The sequence below is a fragment of the Phaenicophaeus curvirostris genome, chromosome 7 (genome assembly GCF_032191515.1).
Source record: "Phaenicophaeus curvirostris isolate KB17595 chromosome 7, BPBGC_Pcur_1.0, whole genome shotgun sequence".
NCBI classification, from domain to species: domain Eukaryota; kingdom Metazoa; phylum Chordata; class Aves; order Cuculiformes; family Cuculidae; genus Phaenicophaeus; species Phaenicophaeus curvirostris.
Genome location: NC_091398.1, coordinates 4,823,896 through 4,842,888, shown reverse-complemented (window position 1 = coordinate 4,842,888; position 18,993 = coordinate 4,823,896). Strand labels below are relative to the sequence as shown.

Below are 18,993 nucleotides of genomic sequence, written 5' to 3'. Positions count from 1 at the left end.
CATCAAGAACATCTTCAGTTTATGATTTTTACATTTTTTTCAGGTTCAAATGAACAACTTCCAGCCCCATCCAGTACAAACATAGGTAACAGTAGCTTCCTGCATGTGGAGCCCTTTGCAATCCCAGTGCAATCTGTGGGGAAGAGACAAAACATTGAACCTGCCGTTGGAAAGAATTTTTCTATTCCCACCATAAATTTAAAATGGAATGATCTTAATACTTAACTTTCTCTGTAGGTGGAGACCAGGGTTGAGGCTACTGGCCCAAAGAGATGGAGACCACCAGGCTCCTTTGTAGGTCACTATAGTAGCCACCGGTTGAGCAGTGAGTTTGGGAAGTTAAGTTGGTCAATCTGTAAACTACTTACAAAAGATCCAAGGTTCTTTGTCCCATTGCCCACTTTGAGATAGGAGCTTTGAGTTAGCTGTTTAATTTTGCAGGCGTTGGTGAGTCCTAAACTGCAAATTAATAAACATACTGCTAGCACACCCAAGTGCAGGTGCTGTGGTTGTGCGACTAGATAGGAACTTCTACTTAATTCTCCCAACAAAGCCTCTGTGCCTCAGATTGTCCTCCTTGCATCTGTGGGTCTGTGTTCTGTGTTGAAGCCAGGGGAAGGAACTGAAAGACGTCTTCTGTGTCAGTGCAGGCTGATATAGAAGCTCAGGCCAAAGGGGAGATGGTGACCTTCCTGTTTTAGCGCAAGCATTCAGGTTTATAGAGAAATAATCATTACAGATGGCTTAGTAGTTTGTAGGAGAAGACCTTGACTCAATAAATCTCTCCAACCAGAATGTCTCCAATGAGGAATCCCTGTACTAATGTGGGACCTTGCACCACAGGCAGAATAATGCCCTGTACTCTTAAACACCTAAAACTGACAGATTGTCTCCTGCTTATTTTTACAAGTGATGAAAATTAATGAAGAATTCACATTATAGGTAGCTCCAGTGGGAAGCAGTGCTCTGCCTGCTCACATATGGACACGATTGCCCAAGAACAAACAGAAGTGGTTTGTGCGTGCATGCTCCTGCAAACTGGGGGCAAACTGCTAATGAGCCTCGATCACAGGGTGGAGTTTTCCAAAGGATGGAAACGCTTCAAACAAGGCCATTTTTAGGATGCCTCATGGATAGCCTTTTCTAAATGAAGGTGTTCTTTTGCACAACTTGAGCTGGCTTGCGTTCTTGAAGAAGGTTTGGATCCTCTGGTGAAGTTCTCTTGCCCATGTTTTATGGTCTTACTATCATAGAATCGTAGAATCACCATGTTGGAAAAGACCTCTGAGATCATTGAGTCCAACCATACCTAGCTAATGATCCTAATGTCACTTTTTTCAAAAGAGGAAACCGCTTATGATATCTTATGCAGCTGTGTTTTTAATTCAGGTTTTTATTTCCGTAGCATGAGTTTACCTTTTACAGTAGCTTGGCTGGGATGGATTAAATCTGTGGGGAAAATGGAAGGCGGTAAGAATGGGAATTCTGATTTCTGATTTCAGTTCATTTTTATAGTTGTTTTAAATTTCAGAATAAATAAAAGCTAGAAGTTACAAAATGTCTCTAATGCCTAATCTACCTTTATGCTACCTTAAAAGACTTCTGTAGACAGCTTACATACCTCCTTTGATAACAATGAGAGTAGTGGGAGGTCTTCCCTGTCATTTTATTAAATGCTGAACAAGATAAATCCAAGATGAGCACTATAACCAGGTATTTGGAAAAATATAACTCTTCTTCATCTGCATGTACAAAAAATAGCAAGGAAATGAGATCTAAAAGAATTACGTAAATGCTGATGTTCGCTGCTGCCTGTACGCTGCCTCGGCTTTGGGTTGTTTCTTGCCAGATACCTTGACAGAAGTTGCTGTGAAGCACATTGATCATGCACCTTCCTGTCCTACTTCACGCATAAATATTTATCTTCAGACAAGTTATGGGTTTTCTACCACATGAGAAAACAAACGTGCTCGTTTTGGCTTGAGTTCAGTCCAACGATACTTCTTTATTGTAGTATATTTCATTTTTAGTTTGCAATATTTCCACTCTGATGCCTAATATTCATTGGAAAAGAAATTTTGTGGGAAAGCAATGGCCAATGACTTGGGAAATTTCAAGATGCCTGCACCGAGTATATCTCTTGTAAGAGAACAGTGAGAGTATAGCTCTTTCGAACAGAAACAGCTCTTTCTGTTGTTTGGTAATTGTTATCTTGACAGTAATTGTTCGCACCATCAACAAAATGTGGCTGCTTCTTGTTCAGAGGGAGAAGGGCACAGAACAATGTGTCATTGGTTAGTGGATTTAAACGCTCCTTGTTTATCAGCCTATAACGGGCAAGATTGTTGTCTCCCTAGCCATAGATGAAACTGATGGTCTGAAACAGGAATAAATCCATCTTGCCATAAAAGTAGTGGTTCTCCACGGGGTAAGAAAGGAAACGTTGTCTCTTTTCTCCGAGTCAATACTGCATCTAAGCAGCAGAAAGGAGGTAGGCTGGTGGCAGATAACACGCATCCCCCGTATGTCCTGGTCTTGCTTCTCTCATTTTCCTCTCCTTTGGGTCCTGGAGGCTTCTCCCGTGCTCTTGTTTCCACTTCACCTGTACCTGTGCGATGCTTTTCCTGCTCTCCTTCAAAATCCATTGGGTTGTTTATAACAGCAGTGCCTTTTATCAGATATGATGGTCGCCTTGCCAATGAGGACCTCAAAAACTAAGCAGTTCTGATGTCCCCTCAGACAGGGTTTATTGTCACAAATGTAATTCCGGCCAGGTGTAGCGGTGTGAACAATTCTTGGTTGGTGTCCTTTGTCATCTTGGAGTCGTATTTGGCTGCAAGGTGCAGCATTGAGAAGGGTGGCTTCCTCGCAGTGTCTGGTTTTGAAAGCGACATCCTGGGTGGTGATGTCACTTGAGCTCCAGTGATACTGATTACAAGATGAGACTATCTTGAAATCAAGATGTTGACTAGATAACCGAACAGGAATTCAAATATCTTTGACATTCCAGAGGGCCTGATATCTTGTATCAAATCCAGTTGTGTAGCTAAACTTAAAAAGAAATGTATTATCGTGTAAGAAGTGTTAAGTAGTAATTCATATTTAGCATTTGATGCTAAGATATAATGACACACGCAGCTTTTCTATGAGTGCTTTGTTACTTATAATAATAAGACTAATAATTAAGACTAAGCCAACTTGTGCTGTGCACTGTCTTAGCTTCTGGATAGCTCTGGTAATTCATACATGATGATGCTAAGTTATTTTTCTCATGTGTCCAGTTGCAAAGGGTGTGTTCTAAACAATGGAACAGAATCAGAAGGTCTGGTTATGTGCTTCTCGACCTACCCAGAGTAGATTAATCAGGGCAATAAATAATTAAAAGCAGTTAAGATAAAAAATATAATTTTCAGTAGGCACATTTGGAGGGTTTTTTGCGTTTGAATTACTAGAGTGGGGTCACCCAGGGTTTATAGAAAACTGTGATGTGGCATGAAAAGTGAAAACAATCAATGATGAGTTTGACAAATTGCATCTTGTCAGGGAAATATTTTGTTTTCCTCTCAAATTTGTTCTTTTTTTTGTTGGGTTTTTTTTTAATTTAGTACGAATGTGTACAAAAAAGCAGAGGCAGAGTGACAAACGGATGCTCTGATTCCTTAATAACTCATCTAGCCCTGTGAAGTCGACCCAATTGGAGGAACTCACCTTCCAAACCGGTCGATCAAATGCTACAAGCAAAGTACTTGTTTTCCACTATTGAAGCTGGTGGTCTGGTGATCACAGCCAAGCAATTACAGCCCTGTTAGATAGCATGAGTAGTAGTCATTAAATAATTATACCTTTGATTAGCTGCTTTAACTGTTCTTTGCCTTTGAAATATGATAGTATAATTTAAAGCTTTTATTAAAAGACAATTTTTCTAGGTGGTTGAAAAGGATTTTTGTGTGTGTATAAAAGACCCATAATTTTCTGCTTCAGATAATGAAAAACTTAGAAAAATGTTTCCAATTAACATTTACTTTTGTCAATTTGAATCTTGTCTGCTTATAGTGTATTGGGAATGCACTGAAATAGTTTAGTGGGTCCTTTACCCTACTGCAAAAATTTTGATGGAGAAATCTTAGAGAGGCGGCGGGGGGAAGAATTAAAAGCATGTTTTAGAGATGTTTAATTAAAGTAACTTTTTTTCCCTGTTGCAAGTAGAAATATGAATGTGTTTTCATTTTTTTTCCCCTTCATGTGAAATGTTGAAATCTGAATCTAAGCCAAACGTAATTAACTATTAATGTGATTTGAAGTATGACTTTTACAGTGTTTTGCGGGTTTGAAATAGAGCGCTGGAAGGGATTTTCCATCTCAGTGGGGAGGAGGTGGGTTTGTATCGAGCAGACGATTTTACTTGTGTTTGGGCTGGGCAACTTTCCTAACTCAGCACGCTTAGTGATTTCCTTTGATGCCCAGCAAGTTGCTTGTCTGAGTATTCTAGTGTCCCAAAATAACATTAAGGGCTGTTATTATATGAAATCTTTTGTATTTTTTGGTCTTTTGGGATATACGTCCTACTAACACTAATGCACTGAAAGGAAATGCTTGGGAACTCTGGAAATCTAGTTTAATAGGTAACGCTGTGTGCATTTCTTAGGAATTATGATAGAATCTTTGAATGGTTTGGGTTGGAAGGGACCTTAAAGTCCATCCAGTTCCACCCCTCTGTCATGGGCAGGGACACCTCCCACTGGACCAGGTTGCTCCAAGCCCCATTCAGCCTGACCTTGAACACCTCCAGGGGTGGAACAGCCACGACTTCCCTGGGCAACCTCTTATATGTTATAGAATTATGATCGAAATTAGAATTATAGAACTAAATAAAAGTAGTGTACGTATTTATGAGACCCTTGCACTTCGTTTTTGTTTTAAAATTTAGTGTTGGTCAGATCTAGAAACAGTTTATCCAGATAATTTTGGTTTCTACATGTTATGTGTTAGATATGCCTAGTAGTTTTCTTTCTGCTGGTCAACAAGAGAGAAGAGTCCCCAATCTGCCATTTTACAACCCCTGAAGAACCCACATGCAGTGCAGAGTGAGTTGGAAAAGAGCAAAGAGAAGGGCTGAAGGGCAGAACCCTTTCCCCAGTGAGGTGGCAAATTGATGGTCCTGGAGTTTGTCCTTAAATAACCCACTGATGCTCAAGTTTGTCTGTCATCCAGAGCTTATACACCCCTATTTTTGTAGATAGATGTTACGCAAGTATTGCATGAAAAATGTTCCCCTGGCCTGTGCTGTGGGAATTTCCTCATATATCTTCTCGGTCTTTAATTGTTGCCCAGTAAGAATAAATAAACTACCGTCCTTAGGTGAACGGGCAGTGTTATTTATTTTGTGTGGATGATGATGATGATGATGACGACATGTTCTGAGAAGCGAGTGGCGCCTGGCTCCATTCCCAGCCCCCTTCAACCAGCGTAGGTGAAAAGATCCTATTATTTCTGATAATTGATGCTGAGGGCTGTGGCGTGCCTCATTTAATCAGCGCTGTTCAGCACACTCCAGGGATGTAATTCATGCACGCTTTAACATCCAACATGGCTGACAAGGCTTGGACACACAACCTAACGGCTACATCATTTTTTAATCAGCTATCTGAGAACTATTTATCTAATCAACAAAGAACTCCGTCACATCGAGACCAGAGGTGACATTAAAACCTCTGTAGTTTCGCGGTACAGCAGCGGAGGAAGATTTTTAGGGTGAGATTGTGGGTATGAAGATTCTCCAAAGAAGAAAAGCATATTTCTGCTTATCAAAGCATATAAAGAACTGAATTTGAGTGAGTTGAGGGCAGTTATTGTTGAGCACGATGTCTTAAGCATCCTTAGATAACTTCCCAGGTATCACACAGCTGTATCCTCAGATCACACATTGGTAAGTGTGCTTTCTGAGAACATCTACTGCTGTTAGAAAACACTATGGAATTGTAAACGTATTTACTACAAAACGTAACTAATCAAACTAGATAGGAAAAATAGATTCATTAACAGAGAAGAAATAACATCCCTATTAAAGAAAGCAAACACGGAAATTCTGTCTGCAAGGGGTTGGCCACAGATGTGAAGTTATTGCCTGAACAAATATAAAGATATGTGGTAATTGGGAGTGATTAAGTTTAATTGAATCCCAGTCACTCCATATCTTAACAAAAGGTTATGCCGTAGCCTAATTTTCTTTGTATGCTGACGTACCTGCTCTCGCTTTAAGATGTACAAATTTAAAATGTATAAATGAGTTTATTTTGTGTTAAATGACTATAGTTCAGCTCAAGTTGAGTACTCAAAAGCGTCAGCAAAGCAAGGTTTGCCTGGGTCTCTAGGTACAGCTGGATGTCCCCCTAGAGCTTCAGCTGAAACATCAAGCTGTGGCCACCGTTTCATTGTAATGGACAGAAACGCAATATGAAATCATCTTCCATTAGATTTGAGTATCTTCTATTTTGATTCTGGTTTTAGTGCTCTCTTCTAATGGTGTTCGGATGTCCAAAGACTTATACAGCCATTAAATAACCTGTCCATCTTGCACTTCAGAGAGTGTGCATTATAGTCCCTACCTCCCAACAGCAAAATTACAGATAGGTCCTAGAAAAGTGAAATAACAGTGTGGAATTGCCTCTGCTCAAGCACAGTGAGTCCAATCAGCACTTGCAGAGTCATAGAATCATGGAATGGTTTGGGTTGGAAGGGACCTTAAAGATCATCCAGTTCCAACCCCCCTGCCATGGCAAGGACCTTGGTGACTCCCATGCTCTGTGCGCTCTGCAGCCACAGATCCTCTCTTAGTTTGCAGCGGCCAGTCTGTAGCATTTCTTCACATCGAACCACAAGTGTTCTAAGTCATGTTTGACTTAGAATAAACGAGTAGAAGTTTATTTGGAACAAAAAAGGTGGGATTCCCTGTCCTTGGAGGTGTTCAAGGCCAGGTTGGATGAGGCTTTCAGCTGCCTGATACAGTGGGAGGTGTCCCTGCCTGTGGCAAGGGGTTGGAACTGGATGGGCTTTGAGATCCTTTCCAATGCAAACCCTTCTACGATTCTGTGTTTTGGTGGAAGAAGGGGACGCCTTTCTAATTTCTATATATTACTGAGAGGGGAATATTCACTCCTCAAGGTTAGCATATGGGGCTTTCGAAGGCTGAGCTAACGCTTCTGTTTAGGAAGTGTGTGGTTCTTTTACAGCATGTGGAGATTTTCAGCTAGCTGCTAAATATTTTTCTGGGAGGACTGAACAACTGCTGACCTCTGTTCTACCTGAGGAGTAAGTCCTGCTATGAAAAACCTTATAGTTATATGGCCTGTTGTAACATTTGACACGGTGTCATTCTTTCTTCCTTAGAAGCCACTGTGGTGGATTATGAGTCTGTAACTGTACGTCACGTTCACCCAGCTGAACTTGAGGCAGCAGCGTGTTCAGGTGGCCAAGAAGGCCAAGAGCATCCTGGCTTGCATCAAAAACGGTGTGGCCGGCAGGAGTAGAGAGGTGATCATTCCCCTGTAAGCGACACTGCTGAGTCCGTACGTCAAACCCTGTGTTCAGTTTTGAGCCCCTCAGTACAAGGATACAAAGCAACTGGAGCATGTCCAGAGGAAGGCAACAAAGCTGGTGAAGGGTCTGGAGCACAGAGGTTATGATGAGTGACTAAGGGATCTGTTATTGTTTAGCCTGGAGAAGAGGAGGCTAAGGGGAGATCTTGTTGCTCTGAGAGGATCCTGAGAGGATGTTGTAGTGAGGTGAGTGCTGGTCTCTTAAACCAGGTATCAAGAGATAGGACGAGAGGAAATGCTCTCAAGTTGCACCGGGGGAGGTTTAGATCGGAGGAAAAGTTTCTTTATTGAAAGAGTAGTGAAGCACTGGAAGAGGCTGCCTAGGCAAGTGGTAGAGGTCCCCAGAGGTGTTCAAAAAAAGTGTAGCTGTGGCCTTTCTTGGAATGGTTTAGTAGGCGCAGTAGTGTTGGGCTGACAGTTGGACTGGGTGATCTTAGAGGTTGTTTCCAACCTTAATTGGTTTTATGATTCTTCCTTCTGTGATTCCATGATTCTGATTCCGTCTGAGTAAAGCATCCCAGTACGCATGTGCCACACAAGTGATGTATCCCATCATAGCTGGTACAGTTGAAAGCAGATTCCTTGCAAGAACTCAAGAAATCAATTCAACGCAAAAACAGATCTCAGGCTCCAAGAGTCAAAACTTGGGTGCTTTGTGATTTCTTCCCGTGGTCACTACTGTGAGGAATGGCTGGGCAATGGCTTCCATCAAGTCAAAGACTGCAGTAATCCCAGCATTGTTTTGCAGAGTTTTTAAAAGCCAAGCTCTCTGCCGTTGGGTGACAGCTAATGACTTCTTGCACTGGTCCAGGTTGAATATTAGAATGCATAAATTAATTTGCCCAGTGAAGATAGGAGTTTAATCTTGCCAATCTGAATTTCTGCAGTTAATGAGCTTGGGTAAGAGCAGAAACTGTGCTGCTGCACTATGTCTACACGCTGCTCGGGAGGAGGGGACTGTTGGTTGGTGCAAGGTGTTGTTTTTCCGTCAGCAGTGAATCCAGAGATCAGGGCAAGTGTCAAAGTTAATAAAAGATTTTCTTGAAATGTTATTAAAATACATTAGTCATTCAGAGTGTGGTGGCACAACATGCTAGGCAGAATACTAGTTGCCACTTCAGGATAAGCCAAATTAAATACCCTGTGTCTTCTGGGAAACTGTTAAATTCATGAATTCATGCCAGTTTTTTTGATGTTTGAGAAGGGTGCTTGGGTTTTTCTGGTATGTCTGCCTAGTGGCTTTTTTGAAGAATACAGGCTTCCAGAAAACACTTAAAATCAATCCACCATATGGATCTTTCTAATTAGAATCATAGAATCATGGAATGGTTTGGGCTCTTTGGTCAAGAGCCCTTCCCCAGCTTTCCTGTAAGCCCCTTTCAGTACTGGAAGCTGCTCTAAAGTCTCCTTGGAGCTTTCTCTTTTCAAGGCTGAACAACCCTGACTGTCTCAGCCTGTCCTTGTATGGGTGTTGCTCCAGTCCTCGGATCATCTCCGTGGCCTCCTCTGGACTTGCTCTGACAGATGTATGTTCTTCGTGTGCTGAGGACTCCAGAATTGAATGCAGGACTCCAGGTGGGGTCTCAGAAGAGCAGAGTAGAGGGGCAGAATCCCCTTCTCTCCCTGCTGCTTTCATTTCTCTGGATGCAACCCAGGGCACGGTTGGCTTTCTGGGCTGAAGCACACATTGCTGGCTCATGTTGACCTTCTTATATACGAACACTCCCAAGTCCTTTTCTTCAGAACTGCTCTCAGTTCATTAGGGAGCTTTGTTTTCTGTTAAATAATAAAGTAAGCATTTGTTATAGCTTTTTATCGAAGACCAGTAGAGGTTTGTTTGTTTGTTTTAGTGCATATTTGTTCTATATAGGTATATATCCAGAGCTGGCAACAAGAGCTTTTGTTGAATTAACTTTTGAATGGCCAAGTGAACCCAAACCGGGTGTGCTGAATATTCTGGGATATAAGTCAAAGACAAATAATGACCTCCAGTGCCTGTTAGGGCCTTGTTGGTAGGTAACAAAAATGAGTAGGCAGTATGTGATTTTGAAGTCATGCATGGTAGGATGGCTAAGCTGGGCACTGGTGTTTGCACACACATCAGTCATCCCATGGAGTCAGCACTTGGCAGTGTCCAAATCCTTCTGCTGACAATATTATTGAACCCTCAAAGGCAGCAGAGCACGAGGAAGCAGGCTGGAGCCTAATCGATGCTAAAGGATACATTGGGATGTATCAGGACCTCAGCATCCCTGCGAAATAAGTCCATTTGTTTAAAGATAAGAGAAAGGCATGACACTTAACACATTAAAATGGATTATTTCATCAATAGGTTAATAGAAAACCAGGCTGCGAGTTCACTTCCTGCTCATATGGACATACTCTTAACGTGCCATTAAGGGGTGAAAAATGAAAAGGGACTGAGAAAGGGTCTTCATGTACTGGAGACCAGTCTTCACTTTCCAAGGCATGCCAAGCCTTGATTTTGCCTATTTATATGTAAATGTTTTGCAGGAGAAACAAGTTTTCTGCTGGGCAGTTGTGCCTTTCTAAGTGCTGGGATTCGTTAAACAGGTTTTAATACTGAAGATTTTTTGTATATTGAAGGATGCACCCAATGAAGGTATTTTTAGATCTGGTGAACTTTAGTTTTTAGATAGATCTAACTTAGCCTTCCAGATGTTGTTACCTATTTTCATTTCAGCAAGATGCATTCTAAAGGCTGTCATGCAGACATCCCGTTCTCCTTTTGAATATATAGCATTAAAGCCTGCAGGTGGCTTTATTAAAACAGTCTATAGCTCAGCAGTCTAGGGTGTTCAGCATTTCTCTTCCAGCCTTAGCTCTTTAGCTTAAAATCAAATTTTTATGTTTAAGATTGGAATGAATTCACATCCTTAATTGTTTTCTATGGAAGAAAGTTTCATGAGGCATTAGAATCACAGGATCATAGAACAGTTTGGGTTGGAAGGGACATTAAAGATCATCCAGCTCCAACCCCCCTGCCATGAGCAAGGACACCTCCCACTGGATCAGACTGTCCAAGCCCCATCCAACCTGGCCTTGAACACCTCCAGGGATGGGGCAGCCACAGCTTCCCTGGGCAACCCGGGCCAGGGTCTCCCCACTCTCATTGTGAAGAAATTCCTCCTTATGTCTAGTCTAAATCTGCCCCTCTCCAGTTTATAGCCATTGCCCCTCATCCTATCACTACAAGCCTCTGTAAACAACCCCTCCCCAGATTTCTTGTAGCCCCTTCAGATATCATTGTCTATATCATTGATGAAGATATTAAAGAAGTTCTCTTGTAAACACAAAGGGAAATTCTAAAATTATCGTATCACAGTACTCACTGTGCTGTGTGGTGTTTGTGTCATCCTAAGGGGTGCAGAGCATCTCTGGGGAGGGGAGGATGGTTTTACTCCAGATTTACCACTTGAGTTTCTTAGTAGTAGGTGCTGAGCTGAATAGGAGTGGAAGTCTGTTCCATTTTCAAACACATCTTAGAAATTAATCAGAATTAATGTAACTGGTGCTGTCGTTTTTAGCAGTCTCTCACCCAAACTCAAAACTCTCCACTGTCTGCGGGCGGGAGGGCTGGGTGACTTGCTGAGGAAGGTGATTCAGGAGGAGGTCTGGGTGCTCTTCTGCTTGTCATTCATCTCAGTGATCTCTTCCCTGCTCCTGTAAAACAGATCCTGTAAAACATTGGCATGCCAAGTGGTGCTGTATGATTATTTCTTGCTTGGGTAAGCTGATGCAGTGGCTGGAAAGCCCACAGAGAGACCACTTTTAGCAGATCTCTGGTTCCCTCTTCAGATGTGGGGATGTCCATGGGTGAAGATTAGGGGACATCTCTGTTACTATAGTCACTGTTAGGTGCCAGCAGTGTCGTGGTGTACTCGGATGTTTCATACTGTTTCTGCCTGATGAAACTCAAGTTAAACATGTTGTTGATTGAACGTACTCCTCACTCTTGAAGCAAAGCATGTCAATTTTGAAGGACATGAAAATACGTTCGCTCCTAATGAGCATGGGAAGGGAGTGCTTCTGAGCAATATTTTCTGCTAATCATGAAACGACAGCTGGGAACTTAGAGAATCTCAAAGTTTGGGGCAAATCTAACAAAGCGAGGGTGTTGTCTCTTACATGAAGAATATACTTTAACTTTCCAATTAAACACTTTGATTTTGCGATGATTGCTTAGAGAAGGAAAGGAGGACCTCATACATCAATTGCATCAATGTCTACTTGACACTTTTCAAAATAACTAAGTAATGCCTCTAAGCTCAGTGCTACCGATAACATGTTTTGTTGTTACCAGGATTTAAGGCCGTTACATCATCACCTCAGCTTTTAAAGGTGGTTTAAAGTTGAACTACAGACCCCCAGTGATCAATGTAGGCTTTGGGAGGAAGAGGAGCTCTTGTCTGGCTGTGTGTTGCTGTTAACTAAATCTCATTTTCCAGTACCTGTTTTGTCTAGCTGTGTGTCCTCTCTGCAAATACCTCCTGCATTTTTTTACTTCTACTGGTCTGGTTTTGTCTGTTGCAATAGCAGATCCATTTAATCTTGTCAAATCATGTCATGTTGTAGTGACTTCAAAAAATCACTCTCAATAAGCGGCTTTCCGTATTGGATTGGAGAGGCTGCGTAGTCCCGTGTGCATTTTCTGTGTGTAGCTCTTCATGTGCTAACAGGCTTGTGCTTGTATTTTACTTCACATGCTATTTTGATGTTTCTTTCTTCCCCCTTTTCATTTATTTTTTTCCCCTCCTTTTTCTTTATTTTTATTCTCTTTTTTTTCTCTTCCCCTTCCGCTCTCTGGACGCAGCCAAACGCAAAGCTTGGAAACTAAACCGTGTTGGTAGCCTGCGAAATATATACAGCAGCAGCAGCACCAACACTGAAGGTAACAAACCCACCCGCTTTAGATGAACACCTCCTCTCTTACCCCCCTTTTTAACCCGCTTTTCCAAAAAAAGTCCTCCTTGCGTCTTTCCCTTACCCAGTGTGGTCATGGAAATCAAATTTGCCCAAAGCATGCGTGCTTTCATCTCGTGTTTGCAGAGTCATTCCGGTTGGTCTTTTCATCTTTTTGTTTGTGCGTTTTGTTTTGCCATTCATGTTCCTTTCAGCTTACTTAAATTTTGACCTTTCCCTCTAGTCGTGGAGTGGTGATGTTTAAATTACTTCAGGAACTCATTTTCTTCTTTTATTTATTTATTTATATATATATTTTTTTTTCCCTTTCTATATGTGGGCACTCAATGTAATATTTCCCAAGTTATTACAGTTTTTAAAAGTGTTAGTATCAGGTGTAATGATCTGTAGCCAAATACAATAGTGTGCCGTGACATTTAAGTAACAGTCTTAATTTGTTTTGTGCAAGCCTTCTCCATAATGCTCTTTGCAGCTCTAATCCAAAGGCGAGACAGTGCCGGGTCATTTGCATGTGCTACTCTTGCTTGTAAATTCTGTATATTGTTGTATTTCTAAAGGTCACCTGGTGCCAAAGTTCACAAATTGACTTACATTGCTTTTTTTCCATCGCAGACAGCCGTCATGGCTTTTGTATAATAGCACATTGAATTTTATATATATATTTTTCCCCTCTCCACCTTCATTTGAACAACACAATTATAAACTTCCTTCTTTTTTTTTTTTTTTTTTTATGATTACAAATGTCAAAGGTCAGAATTACTTGGAAGCCAGGCAAGGAGAAGGGGAAAAAAAATCCTCCACCACCATCTCCAATAGCATGTACGAGGGATGGTGTAAGAAATAGGGAATGCAAAATAGGTCACAACTCAGTAATCTCAGTATAAAGGAGGGGGATTTTTTTTTCCTTCACTTAAGTGCGAACCAAATGGGTCAAGTAATCGCAAGCGCATGCCCTAACACTAATTGACTTATTTTGGAATGATTATAACTGTAATATTTTTCTTAATGTCACTGTTTTCTGGGCTGTTGATTTTAGTGATTGCCAAGCGGTGGCATTAAATCTCTTGTAAATTTTAAATTGCATGCTATTTCTGTAAACAAGTCCCTCTGTTCACATCCTGATCATTAACCTTTGGTGATTTATATCACCGTCCTTTTTTTGCACAATTACGGCTGTATTGCTGTCGAATGCCTTGCTCTCGCTGCCAGACAAAGTCTACATAGGAAACAAAAGTGTGATTTTTTACGGCAGCTTGTTAAGGAAGCTTTTTTAATTGTAGTTTCGGTTTATTTCTCAGTGTAAGTGTAAAATTATTACCTTTCAGAGCAACAGTTGCAAAGGTATTTTCGTCCTTTTATTACCTTTTGAAGTACGAAATCTGAAATGAAGGAAAATGATTCATTGATAAGTTTGGGCTTTTTTTATTCCATTTAGTAAGAAACTAACTAGATCCTTTTTTAATTATTTGTAATTTGGGATGTATTCACTGATTTTTATCTCCCAGGCAGATTTTCCTTCTAATCCGCACACAGGCGTGTTTGGTGTTACAGGTTTACTCCTTGAGAAGCTTCTGATTTTATATCTACCTGTTACTAAGCTGCAACAGGGAAACAAGTATAAAGATTTCCCCTCTGTTTTACAGATAAAGATTTCTTTTTTTTAGGACTTGTCTAGTTTGAGGAATCTTTTTATCTTCTGATCAAACTGAGTATCAAAGGCACCTTGGGTAAGCGTATGGGAACATGTTCCTTGTAGCCATGCTCCGAAGAGTTTTGAGATGTAAAATCAGAACAAAATTCTGAAATTAGCAAACGTATCTCTTTTGAAAAGCTTTGTCACCACCAAAAACTGGCTTTTCAATGTTCTCCATAGCTTTGCATCTTTGAGCTGGTACCTTAAGCCTTTGTGTGAAAGCTGGAACATTGAGACATGCAAATGGCGAGTTAATGAGCATTGTAAGTATAAAAAGCCACATGTTTAGATAATTATGCCTTCAAAAAAGAGGGCGATGATAGGAAATGACAGTCCAGAATAACAAATCTGCTTTGGTCTTTAGCACATGCTTGCTCAATTGCACTTGCACCTTTTTACAGACCAAAGCTCTTCCATCCATGTACAGTCCCATTTTTGAAAGTTTGGTCTAGAAAGCAGCCTCTCCCTTGATTTTTAACACCAGTTCTGTTATTCAGGTATTCTGCAGGTAGCAAAATCTCTGATTAAGAGGGAGAAGTCTGCAACTCAGGTGCTGCCACTGTTCTGCAGGTGGTTGGCAGCAGCAGGTGTGTGGATGCTCCTCAGCATGGTGGATCTCAGATGCTTACACAAGGTCATCTTGTGATGTGTATTAGTACGTATGGCAAGTGTCTTAGTCCCTTGAGCTAAACCAGCCTATCATCAGCAGTTTGTCACTCACAGGTAGCGATACAAAACTGTAGATGCTTGGCAGCAGCAGGTACGTAGATATTCCTCAGCATGGTGGGTCCTCATCACTTACACAGGGTCACCTTGTGCTTTGCACCATGCAAAGCAGAGAGTCCTTCCTGAGCACAGCTCATCTCCCTTAGCTGGGTGGTAGCGAAAACATCACTTTTCTGATCTGTCTTTCCTAGTTGCAGGGGAGTGAGGAAGAGTAGGATTTTCACAGAGGTGGCTGAGTGTAAGATCACAGCTAAAGGACACTCTCTTCTGAGGGTGGAGAGGACCGGGCCATCATACAGCTCTGTCCTCAGTTATTCCTTTGTCAGTTTTGTATGACTGCAAGAAATCTTACGTTCTTTAATTTTAGAGTTTGCCTGAAACTCTTTCTGTTCAGATTTGGTTTTTCCTATAGGGAGTCACTGGCAAATGAAGAAGTCCCACCTGCTTCTTACTGCAGGCAGCCAGGCTCTCAGCAGTCCTTCAGTTCACTAGAGAAAAGTATGTAGTGTCCATGTGTTATACTTAAACCAGACCCTGCCCTGTCATTCAGACAAACTGGAGTTGCCTGTGCCTGCAGTCATAGCAATGTTGTTAGAATATAGAATTCTTTTTCTTACATCAACAGATTTTGAAGCACAGCAGAAGGGAGTATCTTTACAACACTAAATGACTGTGCTCTGCATCCTATGTTTTAACATATATGAAGATATTAAATCTTCATTTTTCCTCTCATCATGGTTATGTATGTGACGTGCTAAACAGTGCTGCGTTTGAGTTGCCAGGCTCTCATGGAAAACTTTTCTTTGGCATAAAGGTGTTCGAGGCCAGGTTGGATGAAGCCCTTAGCAACCTGACCTAGTGGGAGGTGTCCCTGCCCATAACAGGGGCTTGGAACTGGATGGGCTTTGGTATCTTTCCCAACTCAAACCATTCTATGATTCTGTGATTCTATGAATCTACGATATTCATTAACTCCCCAAATACCTTTTGATTAACAATTAGTGATGCCATTGCTGCTGTGGTGCTGTGCCGATGCACAAAGTTCACTTTTGCTAACCATGGAGGCTGTTCAGAGGACCTGAGATAAGCTCTGACCAACAGACCTGGCTTTGCAACACCTCTTGGCTAAGCAAGATCTGCGACTTTGAAACACGTGTAATTTAAAAAGTAAACCACAGGCTTGAAATGTGTTAGGGTAACACCTAGTCTACACCTAATGCAGGTGTAGACTCATGTACGGAATGAACTGAATTTTAGAATTCCTTCATGGGTTTCTTCAAACCATGTTGTCTTGGCCTCCAAATAAAACAAGTACAGATGGGAGGGGGGCTCAGTCCCTCGAGGTAGAAACCAGCCTTTCATCACCCGTGCGTCACTCACGGGTAACGATATAAAAAAGCACTGCTGAAAAATTCTTCCAGTGGAGCACAACCTTTATCAAGAGCTGTGGGCAACCGATAGCAGAGCTATATTGTCCTGATAGGGTTGATTTTCAAAACTAATTAGATTTAGACACTGGGTTTGGAAAGGGGAGAGAAGCATTAGCATAGTCATGCCCAGTGGGACATGGCACAAATATTTCCTTAATTGAGGCTGCTAATAAACATACTTCTCTTCCAACTTACAGGGATAATTTACAGCGAGTGACAAAAGGTAATGATAGTTAACATTATATCGTACGTAAATAACACGCGCCTTTGTTGTAAACAGATTGTATATGGTAAACATCGAATGTTGATCACCAGGGCGCCTCGGTGTGTTTTCGTTCTCATCCTTTTGAAAGATGAAGGGTTGTTGAGGAAGGGTGCTTGAGCAGCAGTCATTTTTGCGAGAGGGAGGAGCATGTGATAAAAAGGGAGTTTAAATGGGTCTCAGTGTTACTTGAGGCAGGCTTGGCTGGGTTTCAAGCTGTAACCTCAACTCCTGAAGATGCTTGTTATGGGTGCTTGAAATAGGCCATTGAGAGTCTTTTGGTTCTGCACTTGGCTTCTTGTTTCTGGAAAGTGTTTCCTCTGTGAGTGGCATCATCTACTAGCAGCACGATGAGTTACTGTTAACTATCAACAGCACCAGCATCCTCTGATGACAACTACAGGGGGCAAAGATGCAAATGCACAATCTGGCACTGAGTGAAAGAGGCTGGTTGGCTTGGGAGACAGAAGATCCGGTTTTGATTCCAATTCTGGCAGAATATTTATATATGACTCTGAGAAATGCCTTAAGCCTGGCAAGTCTTTATGGAAAAATATGTTTTAAAAACAAACTTTGGGGATGGGTGTAATTCTGACCGCAGAGTGCCTGGTGGAAAGCAACCCTTGTCTAGACTTCAAACTGTGCTTGTGGTTACCCACCACTGATGCACAGTGTCGGTGACTATGTAATTCTTGATATTGAGAATAAAGGATGTGGGAAGTAGAAATTGTGAACAAACTGATACACGCACACCATTTAGAACCGCTCTTACGGGGCATCAAGAGGCGTAACTGCTTCTGGACATATGTTTTCCCTACGTTTTAGTAGACTTAATTGAGTTCTCTGGAACAAGTTATAGACTAATTGTGCCCTGTAGTTATTTTCAGTGTCGTTTTCTAAATCCGATCTCTGTTACATACCATAAACACAGGCGTTGATATAGGAAACACAGTGAGACCGTGCCTGAGTGTTTCTTTTCCCTTGCACAATTCTTTTCTTTTAAGAAATTGTATATCTTGTTTTGCGTAAGCAGGTGGGCTGTAATGATGTCTGTCTTTTGGCAGAGCAAATTCAGTGTTAACTTGGGTTAAATGCAGTAGCTTGACTATAAAAAGATGATGGTGAAGACAATATGTGCAGCATAGACAGTGAATACCGTCTGGCTTCTAGCAAGTGGTGTGGTGTCTGTGGTGGTGTGGTGGCTTTCCTAAAACTCACCGATTGCGTGCCCACTTCTACTGGTCCTGTAAAACAAATCACTTAGGATCCATATAATCATAATTTTACAGTTTCAGCTCATTTCCCATCCTAACTGCCCCTTCCCACTTAAAAAAAAGGGGGGGGCAAAACAAACAACAACGAAATTGTAGACATCTCCTGTTGATAATAACTTCCAAATGGAAATCAGTTGCAGCTGGTTCTTCACTCTTTAACCCTTTGTCTGCTAGCCTTCCAGGAAATAATTGATGACTGATTGGCCCATTAACCTTTTTTTTTTTAAAAAAAAAAAAGTTTGACAGCCCGGACTTGTGTAATGAGGAGGGATTCCTGGTGAAATCAGGTTGATGGCTGAGTTGCTTGCCCCTGAGGATGCAAAATTAGCCCCGCGGGACCTCGTCTGCATAGAAACTGGACACAATTAGTGTAATATCTGGTGTTATTAATGTAGTTTGGAGTAATTGGGCAGGTTGATTTCGACAGGTTGATAGTGCTAAAATACTATTATAGTGGACCTTGCTATGAATAACTGTTAAACATGGAAAACTGTTTAATAAAATTCTGTGATTGGGCTCACAGGGATTTAAATAGCACAACCTGTAATTTTACTGAAGAGTAAAGCTGAACAATTCCATTCAGCTGCCTGGATTTTCCTGTTCATGTATGCAGTGGATAAAGACATACACATTCTCCACTCTCATCTTTTGTAGGCATTGCCCTGTGGGTGATATGGAGCCAGCACTGCTGCTTCTTTCACAGTTGTGCTTACCAAATAAAATTCATTGTATTTAAGCAGAAAATGTGTTATTGAACACATCTTCAGCTGGCTGAGTTGCTTTTCAGCAGAGCTTTTTCATAGAATCATAGAATAGTTTGGGTAGGAAGGGACCTTAAAGATCACCCAGTTCCAACCCCCCTGCCATGGGCAGGGACACCTCCCACTGGATCAGGGTGATCAAAACCCCATCCAACCCGCCTTGAACACCTCCAGGGATGGGGCAGCCACCACTGCTCTGTGCCAGGGTCTCACCACCCTCACAGGAAAACGTTTCTTCCTAAGATTTCATCTCAGTCTCCCCTCTTTCAGCCTAAAACCGTTCCCCCTCCTCCTATACCTGCACTCCC

General features: G+C 41.6%; 1 protein-coding gene across 6 annotated transcripts in view; it reads left to right on the top strand.

Moving 5' to 3' along the window:
* Positions 1-18,993, top strand: part of AGAP1 (ArfGAP with GTPase domain, ankyrin repeat and PH domain 1) — a 398,119-nt gene that overhangs the window by 322,707 nt on the left and 56,419 nt on the right. For 4 of the 6 annotated variants that reach the window (XM_069860665.1, XM_069860666.1, XM_069860662.1 and 1 more), the window contains one exon: positions 12,430-12,507. The exons of the other annotated variants lie outside the window; for them this stretch is intronic. In XM_069860665.1, the coding sequence (XP_069716766.1) occupies positions 12,430-12,507 (78 nt within the window). The remainder of the gene's footprint in view (positions 1-12,429; positions 12,508-18,993) is intronic. 6 annotated transcript variants of the gene reach the window in all.